Genomic DNA, 23,451 nt, shown 5'->3' with positions numbered 1-23,451 from the left:
TGGCCCTCGGACTGACTTGTTTAGGTAAGTAACCACAGCAAGAAATCGCAATGATTTATCTCTAAAGAAAACACGGAGTAAAAAAGTGGGAAAATTGCGTGATTTGTTCAAAACTTAAGGTAGGCACAGACTTACTTTACCTTTTGCAAAACTCGCCGAACCGATTCTAAAAATGTCTCATTTCTTGTGGCGACATCCCGTTGTACATCTTTAAAAGGATCTACCTATTTCCAAAGCCGTACTGTTAAATTATACTGACAACGTTCGTAAAAAATATTTTATGCATGACACCACATTATAGGTCCCCTTTTCGCATCTTTTAGAGGTGGAAACTTGCCACTATCCGTCGGGAAAAAATGCGAATTCTACCACCTCCTTACGGCAAGGGTTCTTTAAAAGGCGCGAGGGACCGTGTTAATTCGAAGCACAAAAGCTCTCCAAACACGGAATTGTTCTAATTAAAATACGCAACTTTTAACTCACCGTGATGCGGGGACGGAATTCCTGAGAGGAATTCAGAGACTGCACCATTCAAGGAAATCACGGTAGCCCTACGAGGTTGCCAAGTCTACCTGATTTTCCACGCTCCCCGCCCCGCAAAATGGTTTTGGCGAGAAATTTGCCCTTCGGTCGCGCCTGATTCCCAACGGGTCAGCGCCGCCGTGCAGTCAATCTGGAAGGTGTTCAGAACCCGAAACGAAGTCTCGATTCGGTTCCAGAGCGATGTTGCCATATCGTGTGGCAAACTTTTATTTTACTATTTATGACGGACGCAACTCACCTTGTATGTATTATGTTCAGCAAAAGAATTTGCATATTTTCTGTTATACGGTGCGTTCAAAATTGGCGTTGGGATAAATACATCCTTTTTTTTCCTACGCATCTGAGGAGTACTACGTAAGTAAACTTCCTATCATAGAAACTAAACATGATGAACAAGACTGCTTTCAAAACTGGAAAGTGGAAAACACAATTTTATGCAAAGCAGCGTTCGTAAAAAGAGCATGGGACACACTTTCTCAAGTAGTTATATTTTCAGTTTTATGGAGAAGTTAACTTCAACTGCAGTGAGGATGTGTTCTGGCCTACCTCAAAAAATAAAAGCGAAATAGGTAACAATTAGTGTGCCGTTCAAACTCTTTTGCTTCTCCTGAATTTTTCGTTGGAAAATGCAAATTGCAAATGAAAAATTAGGCTCCTTCGAAATTTATATTATTTTTGGTAATTTTTAAGTATATTTCCATTCCTCCTCTTCATACTTCATCATTTTTCTTAATCTAAATAAAATTTCCATGTGCATTCCTTCTCATCTCTCACATTCGCATTTTCCACATTTATCTTTGCTGTCTCACTTTTTCTTCTTCACTCCTTTCTCATTTTCCTTATTCATCATTTCCCTCTTCTTATCCTCATTCGTTATTTCCTTTTTTTCCTCATTTACCAATTTTTCTCATTAAAACGCATCTCCCATCCGCTCTTCCTTATCGTCCTCTCTTCATTCATCCCCTTCCATTCCAAATATCCGGCGGACATCGGCAACCCCGACGCCGGGGGTGGCGGAATAAATCAATGGCGCTGGCTCGATACTCTAACTAAATAGCGTGTCACGCCAAGAATGTGCGGTCGGATGCTGGGAACTTGGGAGCGACTCGGAGAAAAAATGGGTTCCCGGGGCCGATCGCGGGGCAACTCGAAACACTTGAAAATCATTTATCTTCCAACTTTCCGATCGCTAGTGTTTTTTTTTCGCCGGCGAACACCCGAGAAATCATGGCCGCGTACTGATTGAGCCGACCCCGCGATCGCAAAAAACTCCCCGCCCGACACCGGCAACCTGAAAATGTCCGGACGTTTTCACCTGTGATATAGTGTCTTGGTGCTGTGTAGCAGTTGCGCCGGTAACACTTGGGGAGTTTCTCATCGCGGCGAGGCTCTGTGGGCGGTATCTTAAACAGCTCCTCTCCTTTGGGAAGCTTGTTGTGCACGGAGAAAAAAACCTCGTGCGTGGGACCCGAAGTTTAGGTCATATGGATCTCTGAAGTTCTCAGATTGAGCATCTGAACACTTTAGGTCCAGCTGCTGAGGTTTGGATCACACATCTGAAACTTCAGTTCTTACATCTGAAGTACTTCGGTTTTCACATCCGAAAAACTTCGGTTCTCACACCTGAAGTACTTCAGATGTAAGAACTGGAGTTTCAGATGTGTGATCCGAAACTCGACATCTAGACCTAAAGTGTTCAGATGCTCAATCCGAAAACTTCAGAGATCCATAAGACCTAAACTTCGGGTCCCATGCACGAGGTTTTTTTCTCCGTGTGTGGTTTTAAAAAAGTCTCTTCGGTCCAGACTCCAAAATCTTGAATACTTCGACAAGAAAAAAAACTCTTGATTTAATCGGATTTTTGCTTGAATCAAAAGGAAATCTGCTAAAATCAAAAGCTTGGCTATCGAGTCGAGCAAAAATCCGACTGAATCAAGAAATTTTGTTCTAGTCAAATTTTTTAAGAGTCTTGGCTTCGGATCCGAGAACCCTTTTTCTCCCCATTGAGGTACAACATGATCGATGGAGTGTTAAAGGGAAATTCATCATACCCAGCTCCATTTAAAGGTATTTTATACTGACTTTAAGTAAATGCCAACGAGATAGCTTAGGAAATAGATCATTGCAAGGGACTTGTGATTTGGCGGATACAGAAAAGCAAAAATGAAATTTTTTTATAATCCGCACTGATTGAAAGATTTTTTGTGAGAGCAAAATCAAAGCTGTTATTTTCAAAGTTAGCATGTTTAATTTTAATCAAAATTTGAGAAAGATTGTACGTTCTGTTAAGAAATGTGCTGTTGGGCGTGATACCACTATTCGACCTCCTATGGACTCGGTGTGCCTACTCAATTCATTGAAGGCGTTTATATTTGGCGCCGCTTCACGCAATATTCCCATGAAGTATCGCGGTAACAAGCAGATTCTCATTTTAAACTGTTTCGTCCTCAATGACCTGTTAGTGTAAGATGTCGTTTGGACATCTTACGAAAGAGTCGGAATCATCAGAAAGAGTATTTTTGAAAAAAGTTATGAATATTTTTCCATGAAATTTTCAGACACTTTAGATCAAAGAACGAACAAAATATTCTAAAAATAAAAAGAAAAATATTTAAAAATTTTGGCAACATCTGAAAGCTCCTAAGGCGTTTTTCCTAAGCACGGCAGTATTGACTATGCTCCTGTTCCATTGCACTATTTCACCGAAATTCAAGGAAATAAAAAATGGGCCAATTTCGTTGAAAAAATTGATTTTCACCTGACTTAAGACCAAAATTATCTATACAACTATGTATAGAGCTGTTTCCAAAAGTTGTTATTAAAAAAAAGTCTTATAATTCTCATAGTTAAGCCGTTAAAGTGTTCATTTACAAGAGGCCTCAAGTGTCCCATGGACAGGAAAATAGACTCAACTACTCAGCAGAACAGTTATCCTGGAATGAAACATTAGAGACGATAAAACCCTCCCTAAACGGGTACTCCAAGCGCTGCGACAACGCCTAAAGAGCCAGAGACCGAATTCGATAGTACGAACATCGAACCCGTCGATTCGACGTTTAAACAATCGGATAAACCGAGCCTCCACAGCGGCCTCAACAAGTAGACAGTAGACAGAACCATTTCGAATGTGTCCCCGAAGTTGAACCCGATCGCGACCCCTTGGACCGGGGCAAACTCGATCGCGCTAACGGGGTGCCTCGTCGCCTCGACCCCCCCCCCCCCCCCCGGTATCCCGGCGACGAGAAATCTGCAGGAAGTTGGTCAAAGCGAACTCGCCCCGACTCTTTGTGGAATTATCCGGAATGTACACAGCCGCGCTGCCGGGCCTCTCACCCGGAACCCCCGGACCGGGACCCCCGGCGCACGACGCGGCAACGCCGCGGGAGGGTACACAGGGCTTGTTGACGGAGGAACCGGGGATCTCCTCCGACAATAAAAACACCGGGGCGGACCATTGTTCCGTGAAGAAGAAGAATGGCGGGCCGGCGGGGGGCTGGGCCGGGGGGAGCATATCAAATATTGATAGACGACACAGAAAGGAGTAAACAAACACTGTGTCGTGCTCGAGGAGTGCATCCCTTTCCCGGTTGGATGCTCCGGCGGCCGAGGCCCGGGGGGGGGGGGGGGGGGGGGGGGGAGAGAGGCGCGAGGCACGACAGCCCGAGACGGCTGTAAAGAGACATCAAGATATTGGTTGGCGTGGTCCTATTCTACAACGCCCCCCCCCCCCCCCTCATCACCGACACCGGCCGGTGGAGTTGGTTTGCCTAGCGACTTATCGTGAGTGGTGAAGGATGAGGGGGTGGTTCGTGGGGAGCCGATAAATGACGGGAAAATGAGTCTCGCGGAAGGTCTATATAGGGAGCAGAAAGAAGGGAAGGGGTGAGTCACATTATTGGGAAAAAAATGAGTTATTGGCGAGGTACTGTAGCTCTGAGAGAAATCTATGGTGCAAATCTTGGTTGCAATTTAAAAATATGGGGGAATTTTGGCGATTTTATTGGGAAATTTTTCGCACGAGGATAGACATGGAAAAAATAAGCTCGGTTCAAAAAGAATACCTTTCCCAGCTTTGTGAACCAAAAAACCTGGTGATGAGACCGAAACCTGGTGCTAACAACTGAAGTCATCCTTGAAAATACCAGTGAGGCTACCAAGAATTGTCATTACCTCAACTGAGTTTTAGTTATAGTGCGGCAGGAAAATTCAGTCGTTCGGATAAAAAACTTTTAGAGTTCTATATCGATGCTCAAGGTTCAAAACCGCGCTCCTTCCTTTGCGACGTTGCACACTTCCTACAATATTTTATTTCGTCTTTAAAAGACTAGTCAACGAATTTCATGAAAATGTTCTTAATTTTCCTTCTCTATCAGCAGCTTATTCTGTTAAAATTTTGAGCTATACATTAGACTTGTTTCTCTCGAAAAAATCAAATAGAAGCGAATATTTTGAACCACCGCGACCGAAATCCGTGGTTTCGCACTTTGGTGATCGATATATACTCCGGAGACCGCGCATGACAATCGAAGCCATGCTATTGGGTAAAAGGTGAAGGTCAAAGCCCGGGGTCAACACTGCTATCCCCCCATCCCACCACCATCACAAGGTTTAGGTGAAATGACACCACTATTTCAGCTATATCTTACTCCGTGGTTTGGAGCGAAAAAAAGGAGCCGAGCTGGCAGAGGGGCCGAGGCGTTCCATAAAAATGAAACAAAATATGGTCTCGTTAGTAAGGAGTTGCGTTATGGATTGACATCGTAAAAAAAGCACGTCAACTTTCCCCTCAATTATGACTCGGCTCGGGACCGAGCATAAAAAAGTTTTCGAAAAATCCGATTCGTTAGGTAAGTTACGAGCCGGGGAGAAGAAAAGCAGAAGAAATAAACAGATTTAAAAGGCGTAATGCGCTGTTTTAGCGTCGGGGTCTCGCGGGTCGAGTGCAACTGCAAATTGGAGAGAAACGCGAGAACTTCAAAAGTTGACGGATCAAAGGAGGCCCCTTGCGCGGGGGGCGAGGGGGCGGGGGAGTAATAACAGCAACATGGTAATAGCATTATTGTAGGAAAAAAGTTGCCTCATTTGAAGGAATGATACCCCGTAGCGGCGTCGCGATGCTCCGCGTCCTTTGCGAAAGTTCACCGACGCGGTTTCCAGGCGGAACGACGCTGCGCCACGCCGCGCCGTACAGTGGATCAAGTCTATTAGAGAGGTCGGACATGATATATGTGGCTAAAACTGCAAATTTTTATGTTTATTTCGCCTTATTTTAAACTTTGAGGGGTGTTTCTTGAAGAAATGTTCACGAGGAAACCAATGAAATCACTTATAGAGCTTCAAAGTTTTGTGAAAACGGAGTTGAAAGCGTTTAAAGTTATCGGATTTCGCCCGACTTCTTCTACTGAGTCGATCCATTGTGCGCCACGCCGTAAGACACGAGCGTCATACTTGCGGGCCGATCTCGTTCCAATCCGACGCAGAAAAAGAGGTTGTGATACTGCCGTGCAACGAAAAACGCCTTATAAGCCTCCAGACTTTTTTTTTTTTTGAATACATTGACATGTTAGTGAGAGATACATATTATATACATCTTATTCTAGGAAATGGAGAACTAATCTAATGCAGCCCCGGCACCGCCTGATGGCATTACATCGGGGGTTTTTGGTGCTGAGTTGTTTCTGTTATTATCAACTGACTTATAGATTTTAGCCTTAGATTCTAATATATCCTTAATATACTTGTAACCAAGTTTCCAGTAATTGTCATGGGAACGGAGTTCCCCATGATATTACAATCGTTCCGTTGCTATCGCTATGGGATTCCCTATGCCTCTGCGACCTTGAGCGTTTCGCCCAGTCTTCGATTTTTGGTTGATTTTCCGATGTATCAAAAACCGTTGTATTTTTTAGCCAATCATGTCTCTACGTCAAGTTGTGTTGATTGCTAAAATTCGCTTTCAGCGAGTTTTTTTCCACCTTGAGATGTCGTGTCTGACTGGTAAATCTGCGCAGAACCACGAAGTTCCGATTTTGGGCAAATTCTTTTTTTTGGGAGGTTCCGATTGGTTATTTTTCGCCATCAGTTTTCTGTTCGTTGGTGCAAAAGATCGCCTACCTCGTTGCTCTTGAGAAGCCGCCATTATCCCACCTCAAATTTTACAAATAGAAATAAAGAAATTATAACTATTGTGCAAGGTGGAAAACTGCTCTGGAGGACCCGTTACGGATATATGAGCCAAAATCGGAACTCGATTGATTGATTTATTCCATGAATACAGAAATATTGCCTCAGCTTACTGCCGCGATGGCAAATGCATACTGAGATGAACCTTGAGACACATGATAGCATAGGCAAACAATGTCTCACAGAGAAAGGCGCTTAGCTCATTTCTCTCTCAGAAGCTACGAAGACGCGAATCGCTCAAGGACAACTCTTGTGATAAGTCCCGCCCATCGTCCGAGTCTTTTAAATGCTATTTTTTCTCGGAAGCCGCGGATCTCGTGATAGCCTAGTTGACTGAGGCGCCCCATATTTTTGATAAGGTGCGGGCAATAGGTGATCGGGAGTTCGATACCCGGCGATGGGAGTTAATTTTTAATGGTTGTATTGAATGTTTTAGACCAATCATCAAAAAATAATTAATACTAGATGATAAATGTACGAACATTTTCTCGTGAGTTAATATGTTAAACAAAAATACTGGAATATACCTCCTTCATATAATCAGCCACATGTTTCCCCAAATTAATGACGTTATTTTCTTTTTTTCAATAAAGTTTATTTGCATTCAACGTTCGTAAGTTCAGCAAGATGTACCTATTGATACAAATAGAAAGACATGAAAATAGTATGTCCAACATTTCAGTTGTTTTTTTTTTTGTTTTTTTTTGTTTTTTTTGTTTTTTGTTTTGTTTTTTTGTCTTTTCAATAAAACAAATTGACTCGGACTAGAATCAGTGTATCTCTGAAGACAAAAGCTAAGTTTTTTGATACAGAAATACTAATATATTCATCCGTTATATAATCAGGGAGATGTTGACCCAAATATTGATGTATATTTTCTCTGTTCGCCCAAATTAATGATGGTATTTTCTTTTTTCAAAAAATAAATAAAGCAATGACATGAAAGTAGTATAGTGCACATCGAACATTTCAGTTACATCTATTTGAATGAAAAAATGGCAACTTAGGAGGCACATAGGTCACTTATGATGCGTATTCGGGCATATGTGTAGAGTAAAAATATCATACTTTACGCCGAAAAAGCGAAACTGAAAGTTAAATGCGTTAACTTCCGAAAACCATGTATAATCCAACGAAAATAAATAATTGGTAAATAACAGCTTTCTTGTATGCAAAGAAAAAAAATTAAAAATGTTAAAAAAGAGATGTTGACACAAAATTACATAGCCCCTTCAATTCTGAAGATACTGCAAACGAACTGTACCTTAAAATTTTCATATCCCAGAAGCTAAAGTTCCCATGACGAATACTGCTATCGCTAGCGATTGCAAAAACCAACTTGTTTCTATTTTGTAACATTAATTCCAATAAATTATTTGCATTAATTTTAGAGTTCAACTTATTTTCTAATTCTAACTTAGGGGCTATATTAAATTTACATAGAAAAAACGTGTGATCGGGAGTGTCGAGCTCGCCACATTTGCATAGGGGAGAATTTATTATGTGTCTTTTTTCTAAATAGGTTCCAAAGGCCCCATGGCCTGACATATACTGGGTAATATAGAAGTCCGGATAGCCGTGCCTGCGATCTATCCAGTCATCGAGATTTTTCAATATGGTTTTAATCCATTTGTTACCCTTCTCATTTATCCAGATTTCTCTCCATTTATTTCTTATATCTTGTTCTACATCTAATTTATTCTCCCCTCTTGCAATTCTAAGTTTTTGCTCTATTAGAAGTTGCTCCAGACGTTGCCAATTTCCTTCAATCAAAAACTAAATTTACTGGGAAAATTGTTAAAAAATTTGTCCAAATTTTTGGATAATTGTGCCCGCGATTTGATCTGAAATATCTGAAAATTTTGAGGAAAAGTAAGGAAAACTTTCCTCGATAATACATGTTTTTTCCGGAGAAATTAAGCAATTCTCGATCATCATACGATTTTTTTCCCTCAGTACGGCAGAATGTTAATATAGTTGGATAATTGGTGAAAATACACTGCCTTATAATGAAACTAAGTTTTCAGCACCGTAGAGAAGAGAGATCGATACAGAGAGGCTAGGTTTGTCATAAAGGCAGAGAGTGGATGAAAGAAATAAGGAATCAGAAAATTAGGACAACACTGGAAAAAAAAAAAAAAACACATTGGATCTAGAGTCCAGACTCTTCAAAACATCGACAAGAAAATATACTCTTGATTCAATCAGATTTACGCTTGAATCAAGAACCATACCTCTTAATTTGAGCGGATTTCCTTTTGATTTAAGCTTAAATCTGCTTGAATCAAGAGTCGTTTTTCTTGTCAATGTTTTCAAGGGTCTGGACTCTAGATCCAATATGTTTTTTTCCCCAGTGCAATACATGCGAGCTTTGAGATGGAAGATAAAGGATTGCCAACACAGCCAAACATAGGAGAGATGTATATTCGGACCTCTTTTTGTAACTTTCCTCCCAAATCAGAGCAACATAGATTTCTTCCGTTTTAGAGAGATTAGAGATAGAGAGATAGATTTCTTTCTTCTCTCTTGTTGCCGCGTAGAAAGGAGACCTGCGAGTCCATGCCTCACACCATCGCGCCTTCAATTTTGAAGACGCAACACGGACATCCATCAAGCACGAATAGTCGTATCTCTGCGCCGTCATCAACGCGCGTCCTTTTCCTTGCTCTATTTCCATAATCTGTTTATTTTCTTTCCTCTCATTTGTATAGGTGCTTCAAGTGCTTTATGAGCAGTGCAGCCGAAGATAGGAAGGACGTGTTCGGGTCCCTTGTTTAAACTTTTTTCCCAAATCTGAGCGAGTATTAGAAGTATACATGAGCGAGGCATCGCGAGTTTACACCTCATGCCATCGAGGGAAGAAGTTCATTCATGGTCAAAATTTTCGATCATTGTTCTTTAATTTCCGACGTCAAACGCTTTTGAACACTCATAAGAACATAAAGTCAAAATCTGAATACATAATCTGTTCGAAAAATTGCGTTGTAAGTTGTTGAAACGAGTAATTTATGAAGCTGAAAACAGCACTGGAGAACATCATATTTTTCCAAACTTTTAAATACTCCTTACAGGTGTCAACTTTTGGAATCTTCAGGTTTTCTTTGCACCAGGTAGTGTAGAATTAACTTTAGTTAATAAATTATTTCCGTGATCTCATTAGACTTTCTTTCAACCTTAGGGCACCCTCTTTGGATCTTTTATTCCGTTTTCTCGCAAATTATGGAGAATAATCTGACGAATCTAAACAACATTAAAGCGACAAACTGAAAACAAAAACATGATACTGGACCCAACGTAGGTAGGTAACAACGAAATCGTATTAAGTTGATATAATCGCAATGCTGCACAATTAGAAAGGTCATGAAGGGTTCTTGACTTCATTTTCTTTCAACACTTTTAGACAACGATGGATGGTGAAAAGATGAGAACATCACGAGGCATCGTTTGTCTGTGCAATTAAAACGACACCAACGGCAAACATCGATGTCAGATTTATTCTTGCCGATTTAATTTCACTTCATTAAGCATCATCAAGGATGAACGATTCATCATAAACCTAACATTATTTCTCGTACACTTTGTACCTCATTTCGAGATCCGCAGCTGCAGATTGGCGAAAGCTACGCCTGAAAGATGCTGTCTCGTCCTATTGATGATTCGTAAACATTGATGACGTGGCAACATGGCGACGGAGGCTGAAGCGTCACTACCTGAGGGATGTACTTGAACATTTTCCGTTTAGAGTCGTTTTAATCCGGTTAACGCGCTCAGCTGCAGGGATTGGCGCGGAGATGGTAAAGTTTTTCAGGGGTCTACTTCGTTCCATGAAATTATCTATTCGCAGGGATGAGCCCTGCGAAATAATGATGACACCAGTGGAAAAAACGTCACTTCTTCCTTGTTTCTAAGAGCTTTAAATGCTCAAAAGAAGCAGCATGCTACGCGAAGTAAGCCAGGTGGTTCAGAAAAATGTCAAACGCAAAGCATTGTTCTTTGTGCGCTCTGAAGTTACTTGTTCCTTTGTCGAAGAGCACATATAAACAAAATACGTGCTTCTTTAGGGCACCTCTGCTACAACGCTGGATGAGCCGTCTAAGGAGCGTATGCATATTAAGAAGGATCCCTTTTGATACCTCTAATCACATCCCTGGTAAAAAAAATAAGGAGTTTCACTTGTTGGTAATCTAATGCAAAACATACTCATGAGATTGTGTCGTTTTTTAGTCATTACTTCTGCACTTCCAAAGGTTTCATGGTTCATTCCGAGATCTCACTCTGCTTTCTAGAGCCTGATTTGTGTGATGAAAATAGTGATCGGAAAAGGATTAGTTTCATTGTATCTATTATAATAGGGGAAACAAAAAATTACTGACACTATTTGAGAAAATAGACAATTATTTCTTGACAATTTTTTCTCAAAGCAGGAAAAAATGAAAAAATCAAATGCAAGTTTGTGTCAACTTCCGGGATCTATGCTTTTCGAAGAGCAATATCTTTAAAGCAATTATTTTCTGCTCGAATAATTTTCTTTAGTCAGCTGAATTTTCCTCATAAAATACAAATACCGCGAATCAGAGTAGGCGGTAATTTTCTGTTGAATCCAACGTTAATTATTGGTAGAACGATCCGATTGTTCTAGATGGCTAAATGGACCGCTCTTAGCAGAAAGGAACCGAACCTAATCAGTTATTGCTAAATTTAATTGCGTAATTTAAACATTCACAAACGAACATTTGTGTTGATTCCTTGGAAAATTTTAAGGAACTTGCTTCTTACCGTAAGGAAAATTCATTGAAATTTGCAAAAAAAAATCCGCACAACCATTTTCATGTAGAAAATTAAATTGCCCAATTAAATTTGGCAAAACCTGATGTGGCTTGATTCCTTTCTGCCTAACGCAGTCCAAATTGTCTTACGTTGATTTTGGGTGTTACGTGAGTGGTAAGCTAACATTTACAGATTTTAATGTAAACTTTTAACACAGATTTGTTATTCAGTCAGCAGTTAAAATTGGACTTCAACGACATGTTTGACGTGCTCCTAGTGAAATTCAGATGAGGAGACCCACCAAGTTTCGCTCTAAAGTTATACCCTATCGAGTGGTCTACCTCTGGTTTTTTAACACCCTAGGCACCATACTGTTAACTGACGCGGAATAAGATTCGGAGACAAACATTTCGTCACTTCAGTTGTGAGTCCCCCCTGCGATTCCTGGCATAATGTAAGTTTTCCAAAGGGGGGAGGGGATTCTTCAAGGAGCGTTTGAGTTGCGTCATGTGCCATGCGTGTGTGTGAAGAGCCTGGGGGAGGGGCTTACGACTCGCTGAAGGAGTGTTTACCTTTAACGATACCTCGTTGTCACATGGACCGGGAACGAGAGTGACGATTCGGGAAAAACATCGTCTACGTGTGAAAAATGAAGTTAAAGCACATTCTGTGTAGATGGGAAAGATCAACAAGAAAGTGCTCAAGTTGCAGAGGCAGAAAGTCGTCGGATATGAGAAGACAGCTGCCTTCTTATCGTCGTTCCTCTAACGTAAGGGCGTATCTCTCTTTCCACATGAGCCTTGGAAAACATGGGGTTGTACGGAGAACAGGGCTCAAGTGGAGCTTGAGATACGCCTTTACGTCAAAGGAGCGACTTTCAGCGTTTCAAGAATGCTTTCACGCGGGAATCATTTTAACGTCACATGTTTATCTTCCTTATAATCTCCGCTGCGGCTAGTTTTCTGGGAAATGAACATGAGGGATTTGACCATTTGCAGTTGAAAGAGTGAATATTCAAAGCGTCTTATGCAACTTCGGTTGTCGCTGAAAATGCGTCAACTGTTTCTTTCTTTCTTTTATTTAACGGGATTCTATTGGGCTAAAAATTAAAACAAAAAAACTTATCCCTAAACTTTCACTATTTCAGTTCATGGTATTTTGGATTCATACTCTAGAACTTTAAGTTATTTCATATTAAAGACACCTTAAAACTGTCATCCATTCCCAGGACTGAGAATATTTTCGTACTCACAATTCACTGTCTCTTTTGAAAAAAAATAATGATGCTTGCACGGAAAAGAAAAACCTGAATTGAAAAGCTTTTCGGTACCTGATACTTATACATTTTTGACTGTCATTGCTGTGAAGTATACTACATTCTCGAAAGAAAAAAATGACTTGCGGGTATATGAGGCCCGGAAAGAGACACAGTTTTCCAGCACAACATTTTCGAGGAAAAAACAAGTTTCCATGGTGAAAATATCTGGACCTGGCCGGGGGATTTTCTTTTTTTTAAAAAATTACAAATGCAAAATTTTGGAAGGGTGCAAAGCAAATGCAATTGACTTTATTCGATTTCAACACTAAAAAAAAGGATGTGATATTTAAACACTTAGATTGTCAAGAATTTGCCTGATGATCCAAAGATGCTGACTTTACTGCCCTGAGGTGAACTTTCACATCCTGCGAATGTAAATTTAACTGCGTGGGCAGCCAAAGCAACATCTTGGGATCACCAGACACACCTTAGACATCCTAGGTGCTAAAACAACGTATTTTTTCTTCATGGTATCCTGACGTAGCTCGCTCCTTCTTCGCTGAATTCGGTTAAAACGTATCGTCCTCAACGGCAACAGAGTGGGGGACCTGCCGTTACTCCCATTGTCAATAAACTCAAGTCCCTTTAATTTTACTCAAGCAACGCGTCGCTCAGAAGCATCCTTGAAGATTTCGAGAGCGTCTGTAAAATATTTCCAGGTTAGGCAATTTTCACTCCGGTCGAGAGGGGGGACCGAGGGGGGGAGGGGTTCTTGGAAGGGAAGGAAAACTTTCTCCGGTAGCGTTGCATCGGTTCAACTCCCGCCCTAATGTGTTTGCTCGGGCGTCCCCGGATGCAAAACTTGGCCCTTTTTCGCTTCCGCGTCCTATTTTTGGCCTCCCCGAAAATGTTGCGAGACAAAACGCCGTGTCGGTGCACGGAGAGCGAATTCCGACTTGACGTTATTGAAGCTCCGCAGTTTCACAATGCGTCAAGTTCCCTTTTTCGGGATTCTGCCGGGGGCTTTATTTCATTCCTTTCGAATCACACCTGCTGTCATAACTTACACGTATGATTTTCATCTCTATGCGTCAAGTTTGATGCTGCCGTGCGAAGAAAGAACACCGTATGAGCCTTCGGATTTTGCCAAATTTCCTTTGATAAAATATGAATTTTCGTGGAAATTCGTGAATATTTTTCTTCAAATTTTTCGGAGAATTTTATTTGCGATTAGATTGAAAATATTCGAAAATTTCAAGAGAAAATATTTGTAACATTCCTCGAAATTTAACATTTTATCGGAGGAAATTTGGAAATTATCGAATGGTCATACGACGTTTTTCCTTAGCATGGCAGAATGGAAGTTGGATACTATGCACTGGCTCTATAGCTAACTTGCAAGTCGTTTCTTTTGGGATCTACAGATACTTTAATTGGGTTGTATTGTACCCTTGCGATGTAAGAAGCAAGGAATTCTTTCAAGGTTTTGACAAATTGAGAGGTTTTGACTATTCTTTTTTGCTTTTTTTAGACTTTTATTGGACAGAGTTTATCAGAAACGCACAAAGTTGCATCAAGTTTGAACCAAGAAACAGAGGATTGAAATTTTCATCCTCCAAACCAAATACTGTTAAAAACAAAGTTTAACGACCATTTTCCTATTCAAAACATTTTTCCCAGTTTAAAATTTACAGCAGGAGACAACTTGAAAACATTTACAAATAGTTGAATCCAAAACTACTCCAAAACCCTTTCATTTTTCGAAAAGCGACTTGGTGCGTCTCTGATACTTGGTCCAATCATTACGTATTAGACACATGTCGCCCATGTCGTGCATTTTCATAAAACTCCAAGAAACTCTAGTTGAATAAAATACAACGTCAGTTGAACGTTCCTTCCAAAATTGTTTTTAAAATAAACTCAATTACAGTTCAATTTTTCTTTTGTTTTCAAAGGAACTCCAGTTGATTTGATAAAAATTCCTTCCTGAAAAATGTTCGAAAGTCAGATTTCCTTCAATTTTTCTGGTATGCAACACGCACATCTCTAGCGCCCGAATAGTTGCATCCGTTGTCACATAGTTGCATATTGTTGCATAGTTGTCTACATTGAGAAAACCAAGTCGGCCCTCAATTTTTGTCTTTTGTATGATGGCGTAATACGCTACATTACATTAACCGTGACGCTATATGAGTAACATCACCAGTTTTCCTACTCGAGACAGATATTTATCAGCCCACGCTGGCTAATTATCCGAGCACTGCCAATTATGTTTGGACAACTCTCTATGTCTTGCACACATAGAGCGTTAGAAAAAAAAAATAGGACTTCTTGCGTCACGTGTCGTTAGTTATTTTTAGTGCGGTTTGCATACCTCGTCCCTGAAATGGATATGTTACATACTCATGAAAAATTACGATATTCCGAGAAAAATTTCACGCAAGTTTATAATATTTCATAAATTTCATGTCACCCTGGGTCGAAGTATGTCGCAACACATTCCAGTGCATCTTGAAACGGAGCTTGGCAACAGCATGCACATGAGAGACCGGAAATTAATCTTAATGCTTTCTTACAATCACAGCGCAAAATATGAACGGAACTGCCGAGACTCCTACGAGGAGATTATCGCGCGGGGTCGCACATTAGATTCAATATTCCGGAAGGGTAACAAAGGCGCCGGGCCGCGGCAAGAAAAGGGATAGGCTCGGCGGAATAAGAAGAAGTTCGGTGGCTACGTTTGTGGCTCATAAACAAGAGGCTAAACAGGCCACAAACAGCCGCAATTATAAATCAGCAATACGTCTTTTTTATGGGCGAGCCGGCCTCTAAATGTTGCAGCCCGGCCGTTTCGAACACTTGAGCCGCCGGCTCGACCCCCCCCCCCCCTGCCCCCATATGTCCTCGCCCCCTCCTTCAACGCCCTGCTGCCGTAACTGCGCTAAGACTTCGATCTGAAGACAGTTGCAAATTCGTAGGTTGTGAAATAGTTGCTTCAAGCGCCGCCGCACAGCGGACGGGCGGCCAGCGCGAAACGCGCATTGGCGCCTACAAACCTAAGTGGATACTTCAAGCATTGCGCAATGCGTGAAGTATTCCCTTAGGTTTGTAGGCGCCAGTGAGTCTCTCGCGCTAGCAGCACGCCGCGGCCGCTCCGCTCTGTTAGGCTTTAATAGGTACTTATACATACAACATTTTTACTTTCTCGTTTTATTTAACATTTTAGTATTCTAGTTGACGAGTTGACCTATTCTGCCATCCACAGGAAAAACGCCATAACTATAACAAATTTCGTATATTTTTTTCCAAACATACTGCTCTAGCGCAAGAAAATCCAAGTGTGACAAGGCTTCATTTTTTTAATTGGACGTAATTCTATGAAACAGATTTATGTGGAGGTGATAAATATGGGGTGTGCCCGTCAGTTCTCTGGCCGTAAGAGTGAATGTGAATAATAAAGCGCCAGTGACGTCAACGGAAATGGATGCGACTCCTCGATCGGGGATCCTCGTAGCTCCTCGGCTTTAACTCATGAGCCTTGTCCACAACGCTCTCGTGCCATGCCCGCGGCTCATATATCCCGCATTCAGTTTGCACATAGTTCTGTTTGCTGAATTTTACATCCCGCTTCTCAAATTCTTCAAGACGAATCACGCCCGCTTTTACATTGTTTCTTATCCAGCTTTCTAGAGCACACTCATTATTTCTCACCAGCACCTAGTTTTGTTTGATAGAAATACGTCCAATTTTGAGTTCCTCATGATATGTCAAAATCGACTCGAAAAAATGAAGGATGAAAATTTGCGAGTTTTCATGTGGGATAGTATTCTGTCGGGAAAAACTCGTATTAGGTATCTCTCGAACGGGCTCAAAACATCTATCGGACGTATTTCTGCCAAACGGAACTATGAGCATTGTGCTATAAGACACGAGCCCTGAAATCCATAAGACAATATGCATAACAGGGCTCACGTCATAATGCACATATTTCCGTTCGGCAGAAGTACGTCCTATTCTGCCGTGCTAAGGAAAAACGCCGTATGAACCTTCACGCGTTGCCAAATTACCCATGATAAAACACAAATTTCCTGGTGAACTTTTGAATATTTTCCTTCCAATTTTTCAGCTAATTTTGTTCGCAATTTCACCCAAAGTCTCTGAAAATTCCAAGGAAAAATATTAATAACTTTCCTCAAAAATAAACGTTTCATCGAAGGAAATTTGGCAACTCTCGAATGTTCATACGGCGTTCTTCCTTAGCATGGCAGTATTGTCCTTATACGCAGCGTTGTTTCTGGCAACGTTGCGATTCCGACTCCCTTAAAGCGTCTCTCGAAGAGAGCTTTCCTCAGAAGTGGGGTGCATACCAGAGCTGCCTGGCTCCCAGTTCCGCCTTCATATAAACGATGATATGTGGCGGCAAATGAGCATGCACCCTCTCCAGTCTCCCAGCGAGTATGAACCACCGCGTATTAAGTAGTTTTATAGAGCGCGAATATATTATCCCCGCCGTAGCGGTCTTCTCACTACTTTGATGCTCCGATGTGGTCTTTCTCCTCGGGGATTTCCTTCCGTCCCCCCCTCTTTGCCCCTTCATTGAGAGGCCCGCCTAATTTTGTCGGGCGGAAACCCACTGCGTGGTGGCTGGAGAAAAAGCGAAGACGCGAAAACGACGGTTGCTCCGTTTGGAATGAGTTGCACGTCTGTTGTTTTGTTACGAAGGGTTTTCGACTGCAGTTCCGAGCAGTAAATTTGCAGTTTCGCATTTGGGATCGGATTAATGTGGGATTTGCCGCATCTTATCAGCAGAGGCTTAAGAGCTCCTTTCGTGGCATTTTCGGTCTTTAATTTTCGAGTGTTCTGTCTTTGATCGTGGTTGGATTAATTGTAAAAGACGGGTTTTTAGCGATTGGAAAAAAGTACAAGTAGATGAAAAGAGAAAACTTAAGGGTAGACCTGCAGGCTGATGATTGAAATCGATGGACTAAGCGATAAACAAAGAAGAAACATGGAAAGTAGAGCGATCCTATAGGTGAAAGTGGGTGGATTGGATAAAGGAAGTAAATAACAGAGTAACTAAAGGCACCCGTCCATCATTTTCCCCCTTAGTCTATAACAACCACCGATTTCAACCAACAGGATCACTCCATGTTCCCTTTGTATCCCGTGTCTATCGTTTTGTGTATCAATTTCAATAATCAGCCCGCTTCATACCGATCGCTTAATATTTCTGGTTCATTTCAGAAACAACGTTAGACCATTAGTTTCTCTATGCAAAAATATATTTTGACGGATGGGTCAGAAATTTTAGTTCTTTATTGCAAAATGACGTCCAACTATTACTTACACAGGGATGGAGGGGGGTGGGGGCTCAAAATTGAAATTTGTCTAAAAGAAAAAAAAACGGCACCGAGAAACAGGGTTATTGGGAGTTTCGAACCTCCCTATACAGGGTGATCCAGAAGTTCCGCACCTCGCTGGGACTAAGCAACACCCCTATAACTTTTGAGCACATGGAGATGGAGACTTGAAATTTTGTGAGTGCTCTTAGGTTAAAGGATACCATTTATAGGATCTCCAAAATTTTTAGCTGGGCATATCTAAAACGGAGAAAGATCCATGAAATTTATAGGGTGCAAGACTGTTGAATCACAGTGTGTAGCACTTCCATCCTTGCCATGCACCCCTCCTTACTACGCAACTGCTTGCAATATTGTATCGGAAGAACATCTGTTTTTACTCACCGAATTCTGCTGAGGACAAGAGTGTGAGAAGCTGGAAAAAGCTGAAGCAAACGAAGAGAGACTGCGGCGTGCTGACCATCCTCTTTCTCTTCTGCTCACCACCAGCGACTTGCGACACCAACCAGGTTCCCTCCTTCATCACTCAACGCCCGATTGTCCAACATTGACGCGACACGCACCGAAAAACGACCACTTAACGCTTCGCGGCCAGCAGACGCCACGAGTAGAACATGATTTCGCCCACCTAGAATTTATCGCGAAAGTTTCCCGCGGGAAATATCATTCACCGATTGTGTAATTTTAAAATAAAAACTGCACACTACTCGTTAATTTATAAATAGGGTTAAAAGTTCTCTTATTTTTGTCGACGGCACGTATAATTTTCTGTGAATTATGCCTGGGTAAGACAACTGTTAGGGGTTCTACAATGTTTAAAATTGGAGGTTTTATAATGTGATGTTATATGTAACACTATTACAAAAGGAAGACAGGTATCAATACTCGTGCTGCTCTCATAAAAAACACGGGTTGATCGAAAATAAGTTTTAGAGCTGTAAAATAATTAGAACAACTCATACGAACAACTGGAAGCACTATTAAACGCACGGTTATTGGACTCAGGGATTTACGTAAAATAACAGCTTGAGTTTTAAGGTTGAGACCTATTTTCAGTTAATTGTTTTCTTTTTGATGTATAATCATTATAAATATGGTTAAAAGTATTTTTTAGATTCCTTTTTAACAACTCACATATTCAATCCAATGTTTCGTTGTACATTGATCGAGGGTTAAAAGAAATGAGTTCAGAATTTATAGACAGTGAAGTCTCCGACTTTGAAATTCCTGTCGAGAAATTTTTGAACTTGATACTTTTTCCGTTTTTTCCGGCCTTTCATTCGCGAAATTAATGAAGGAATCCACGAGCTGTATCGAATTTCAGAGAATTAAAAACAGGATTTCAGTTTCCTTGAACACGGAAAACGGGAGACCCATCGCGATTTGAGCAGACGGAGCAGCCTCGAATAATTAGTCTCGTGGGAGCGACGAATGACAGATGCCGGCTGGCTGATGGCGAGACCCCTGGAACAAGAGCAAACAATTACAAAATTAGTTTTTTACTCAATTAGTTGGGAGAGGCCCCTCGTCCCCGAGCAAGGTACCCCCTGCGAATAATTTTGATTGATTCAGTGTCAGCTTATGTCAAACGCAGGCTTAAACTTATAATTAAGATAACTTTTTGGCACTGGGGAGGCTCTGCAACTTCAGCAAGACGGTCCAGGCCGTGGGTGAAATTACGTAAAACATGGGGATATTAATTTCGACGGTCTACCACTGAATGGACTGTCAAAATTCACGATTATCCATGGGTCCACGAGTATTCTTCTAATAAAGAAGAGAAATCAAGGAAGTTTTCAAGAAATTAAGGTGACTACTTTTCCAATGAGGAAATAAAGTATGACAGGAAGTCCACAACGTTGCAGACGAAGATACGTGGTTCTGCACGGTAGCCATCGATATGAAACTATCAGAGTCTTCCATTGATAAACGTTCAAAAGTAACGGCAGGTCTCCCTTGACGCATATATCTCGCTGTTTCCTCTTCATTTGATAGTAGCCATGCTTAGCAAGGAGCTGACGCGACCCAAACTCCTATTAAGGGTGCAAGACTTCGGGGGTCGTATTGGCAGGAAACGGCTCATTAACTTCTTTCATCACACTGCGTGACTTGACCGACCCCGCAAAAAATTCGCGCTTCACGAAGTTGACTGCAGTGTTGCCACATCAAATTAAAACATGGTGTTTTAAGATTGGTTTGAGTGAAAGTACGTTTGATGACACGTCTTTTATGAAGTCTTAATATAGGTAAGTAAAAATTGTGGGGCAATCTGATTGAGTTACATGACTTTGACGCAACGGTAATCGAATGGCTTTCTCCCAAAGCTGTTGCCTCTTGCGCCGCATCAGTTCCTTTTTTTTTATATATTTTTGGACTGTAAGAAAGCCAACGAAAATAATCATTTCAGATCCCTCTTTAATAATTGTCTACAGAGCAGAATATTAAACTGCGTGTAAAGTTTCTATCAAAAATTTTCTCTGATCTCTTGAGAGAATTAAAAGGTAAAAGGCAAAACTCATGGAATGTCGCGAAAGAACAGGGGGCGCATTCTCGAGGGAAGCCAAGTAAACAAAAAATGGATGCATTTCTGAATTCTGGATGCATGATTTCTGGATTTCTGATGGATGCATTTCTGGATGATTTTCAGCATTTCTGCCTCATTGGTTTTCTAAGAGAGTAAAAATGAAGGGCTTGGAGGACAAGGCGCATAAGTGCAGTTTTTGCTATTTTGAGAAATACGTGTTGGAAGTTTCGAAATCACATTCAAAATGAAAGAAAGGCGGAAAGAAAATTCAAACTGTCTTTCCGATGCTTAAAAATTTTAATTGAGGATTGACTCTGATACGGAATGTGTATTTAGACTAGTTTTACTTAAAATTATTAATACCTCAATTTTTTTTCAAAAAAACTGCACTTGTACGCCTTGTCCTCCAAGCCCCTTAAATAATTTCATAACTCAAAATGTTATATAATGAAGATTAAAGTTATATTTTTGTTACTTTAATGAAAAAATCGATCTTAATTGTAATGATTGAATGGATTTTAATGCTGAAAACGAGTATAAAACTGAAGTATTCATATTATAGAGTGGTTGTTGGAATATTTCTCCGATATTTCCACACCTTAAGGACTTTAATACTTACTTCATTTCCGTCAACTCTTGGATGGTTCAAAACTTAAGAGAGTCTGTTAGGATCGTTGCCACACTATGCGTGTATCAATGAGCCGCGTCCTCTGAGCAAGGCGCTGTAGCGCAACTATTTTAACTCCCGAGTAATGTTGTATTGCGTCATGCTATTTGAAGGCGCGCTGAGACGGTGAGCGGAAACCTGGCGCGAGGTTCTTCTTTCTTCCTCACATTGGCTACTTTTTCTACTTTCTAAGTTCCAACCGATCAGCTCTGCCGTGATAGCGAAGAGAGCAGTAAAAGCAAAAATAAAGTTCTGAGAAAACAGGCTCTGAAGCTTCTGACCAGAAAATTATATTGAAAGAATCCTCCGTTCTTTGTCAGATTGCAACTAATCGTCCGAAGGACTCCTAGAAATCGTTTGGGTGATTAAAAATCGACTGCTTTTATTTCAATTACATAAAAAGGGTATTTTTCATTTTCAGGCTAGGTTATTGTGAGGCAATACAGCCATAAGTGCTATCTCCTGCAAGCATTCTTGGTTGCATTTTGGATGCACAACAAACAAATGTTCAGGTTAGAAATTGGGAGAGGAGGGCGGCACTTTACTTAAAAGCACTGTTTTCATTGGCTCTCTGCAGGGATATTGTAACTTACTGCTGTCTTGCCTAAAACTACGTCATTTTTGGCGCACTTATAGCTTTCTCATACGTATGTCTTTTTTTGATACAATTAAGATGAATTTCGCTGTTTTAGCAATTTCAGTGATTTCATTTAAAAGAGTTTAGACACGTTTTGAAGGCAACTCGATTTCGAAAATTTGACAAGTACTGCTTTTTTTGCTATCACGGCAGAGCTGCCCCGTTACCTTCCATAATGACCTCTTTGCTGAAATTTTTGGCTCAGAGGAATCTTCCTTGAAACTTGGCAATCTTTTTCTTGAACGATCAGGTCATGGAGATTTACTCGAAAAATAACAACCAATGCGCTTATTACTTTAATACATTCAGTATGAATTTTCATTTCTCCAAACTTTTATGGGCGCGCAGAGAGAGCAGGCGGGCGAGGTGGGGCAGCTACGTGGTGCTTAAACACTTGGGAGCAACGATTAAAGTTTCTTGGGTGCCACTAGTTGTGGTTGAAACGAAAGTAGCGGGAGGGGGGGATCTTCGGCGAGGAAACAGAACCGCGGAAAATTCTCTAGACGTTGCCAAATTTCTTCGAACGAATAATTTATTTATAAAAGAAATTACGATTATTACACCTTGATAATTTTGGAAACACGCGATTGGATTGTGAATACAACTTTTCCGAAAAAATTCAACTGGCGGAAACTAGTAAGTCGAAAAAATGACCGAATTTTTAGTGGATTTGTAACACTGAAAATGAAAGATTTGTATTTTTTCCTAAACATATTATGGGTCAGAACGAGAATTTACTTGGTCTTGTTACTTCAGTGATTGAGAAAAGTTGAACGAACATTGCAGTTTCAGCGCGCCTTCAAAACGTATGACGCAAAATTGCCTTACTGCAGGGTTAAAATAGTTGCTGTGATCATCTGTGTGCTTCACAAAGGCGAGAACGTGGTCATTTGATTCGCCCATGGTTACGGTTTCCTTTAATTTTGAATGAAGTTGGTAAAGTCTAACTACTTTTTGTATTGAACTGAATCAATGAACTTCGTATTTTATCAGAAAAAATACGACGGCATCTGAAATTTCAAACGCGTTGTCTCTTACTGCGATAGTCCCTATGATCCGGTAAAACTTTGTCGGTAAAATTACCCAAAAATTCCGGCAATCAATTACTACCTGAGGTTAGTAAAGTCTATCTACTTTCTGCATTGAGCTGAATCGGTTAATTTCGTATTTTATCAGAAAAAATACGATGGCACCTGAATTTTCAAACAAGTTGTCTTTTGGCACGGCAGCTTCCTAACTGGAGACAGCTAGAGTCCCTTTATATACTGAGAGTCAAGACAACACCCCCTCATGGAGTCACAAACGGGAATAAAGATTACAGAAATTGAACGTTTTTCGTAATCTTTGATCGGCCCATTCTCAAATTCCTTTTTCCGTTCCTTCTCTCATTCCGTTTGTTCCTTGCCGAACCCGTAATTCCCTGGTCCATTCCAGATAATAATCTTTGCAATCGGTGAAAATGTAATCTTTATTCCCGCTTATGACACTGTGAAGGCCTAAAATACGGGAACC

The 23,451-nt window shown here is 40.9% G+C and overlaps 1 protein-coding gene across 1 annotated transcript in view; it reads right to left on the bottom strand.

The window, feature by feature from the left end:
- The window catches only part of LOC109042214 (cell surface A33 antigen), a 345,787-nt gene extending 326,378 nt beyond the window's left edge, over positions 1–19,409 (bottom strand). The window contains exon 1 of the mRNA XM_019058850.2: positions 18,496–19,409. Within this exon, the coding sequence (XP_018914395.2) occupies positions 18,496–18,634 (139 nt within the window). The 5' untranslated portion in view covers positions 18,635–19,409. The remainder of the gene's footprint in view (positions 1–18,495) is intronic.
- Positions 19,410–23,451: the final 4,042 nt, after the last annotated feature.

The sequence above is a fragment of the Bemisia tabaci genome, chromosome 5, assembly GCF_918797505.1.
Source record: "Bemisia tabaci chromosome 5, PGI_BMITA_v3".
Taxonomy (NCBI): domain Eukaryota; kingdom Metazoa; phylum Arthropoda; class Insecta; order Hemiptera; family Aleyrodidae; genus Bemisia; species Bemisia tabaci.
Note: the sequence above shows the minus strand (reverse complement) of the source record. Positions and strands in the feature narration are given on the sequence as shown.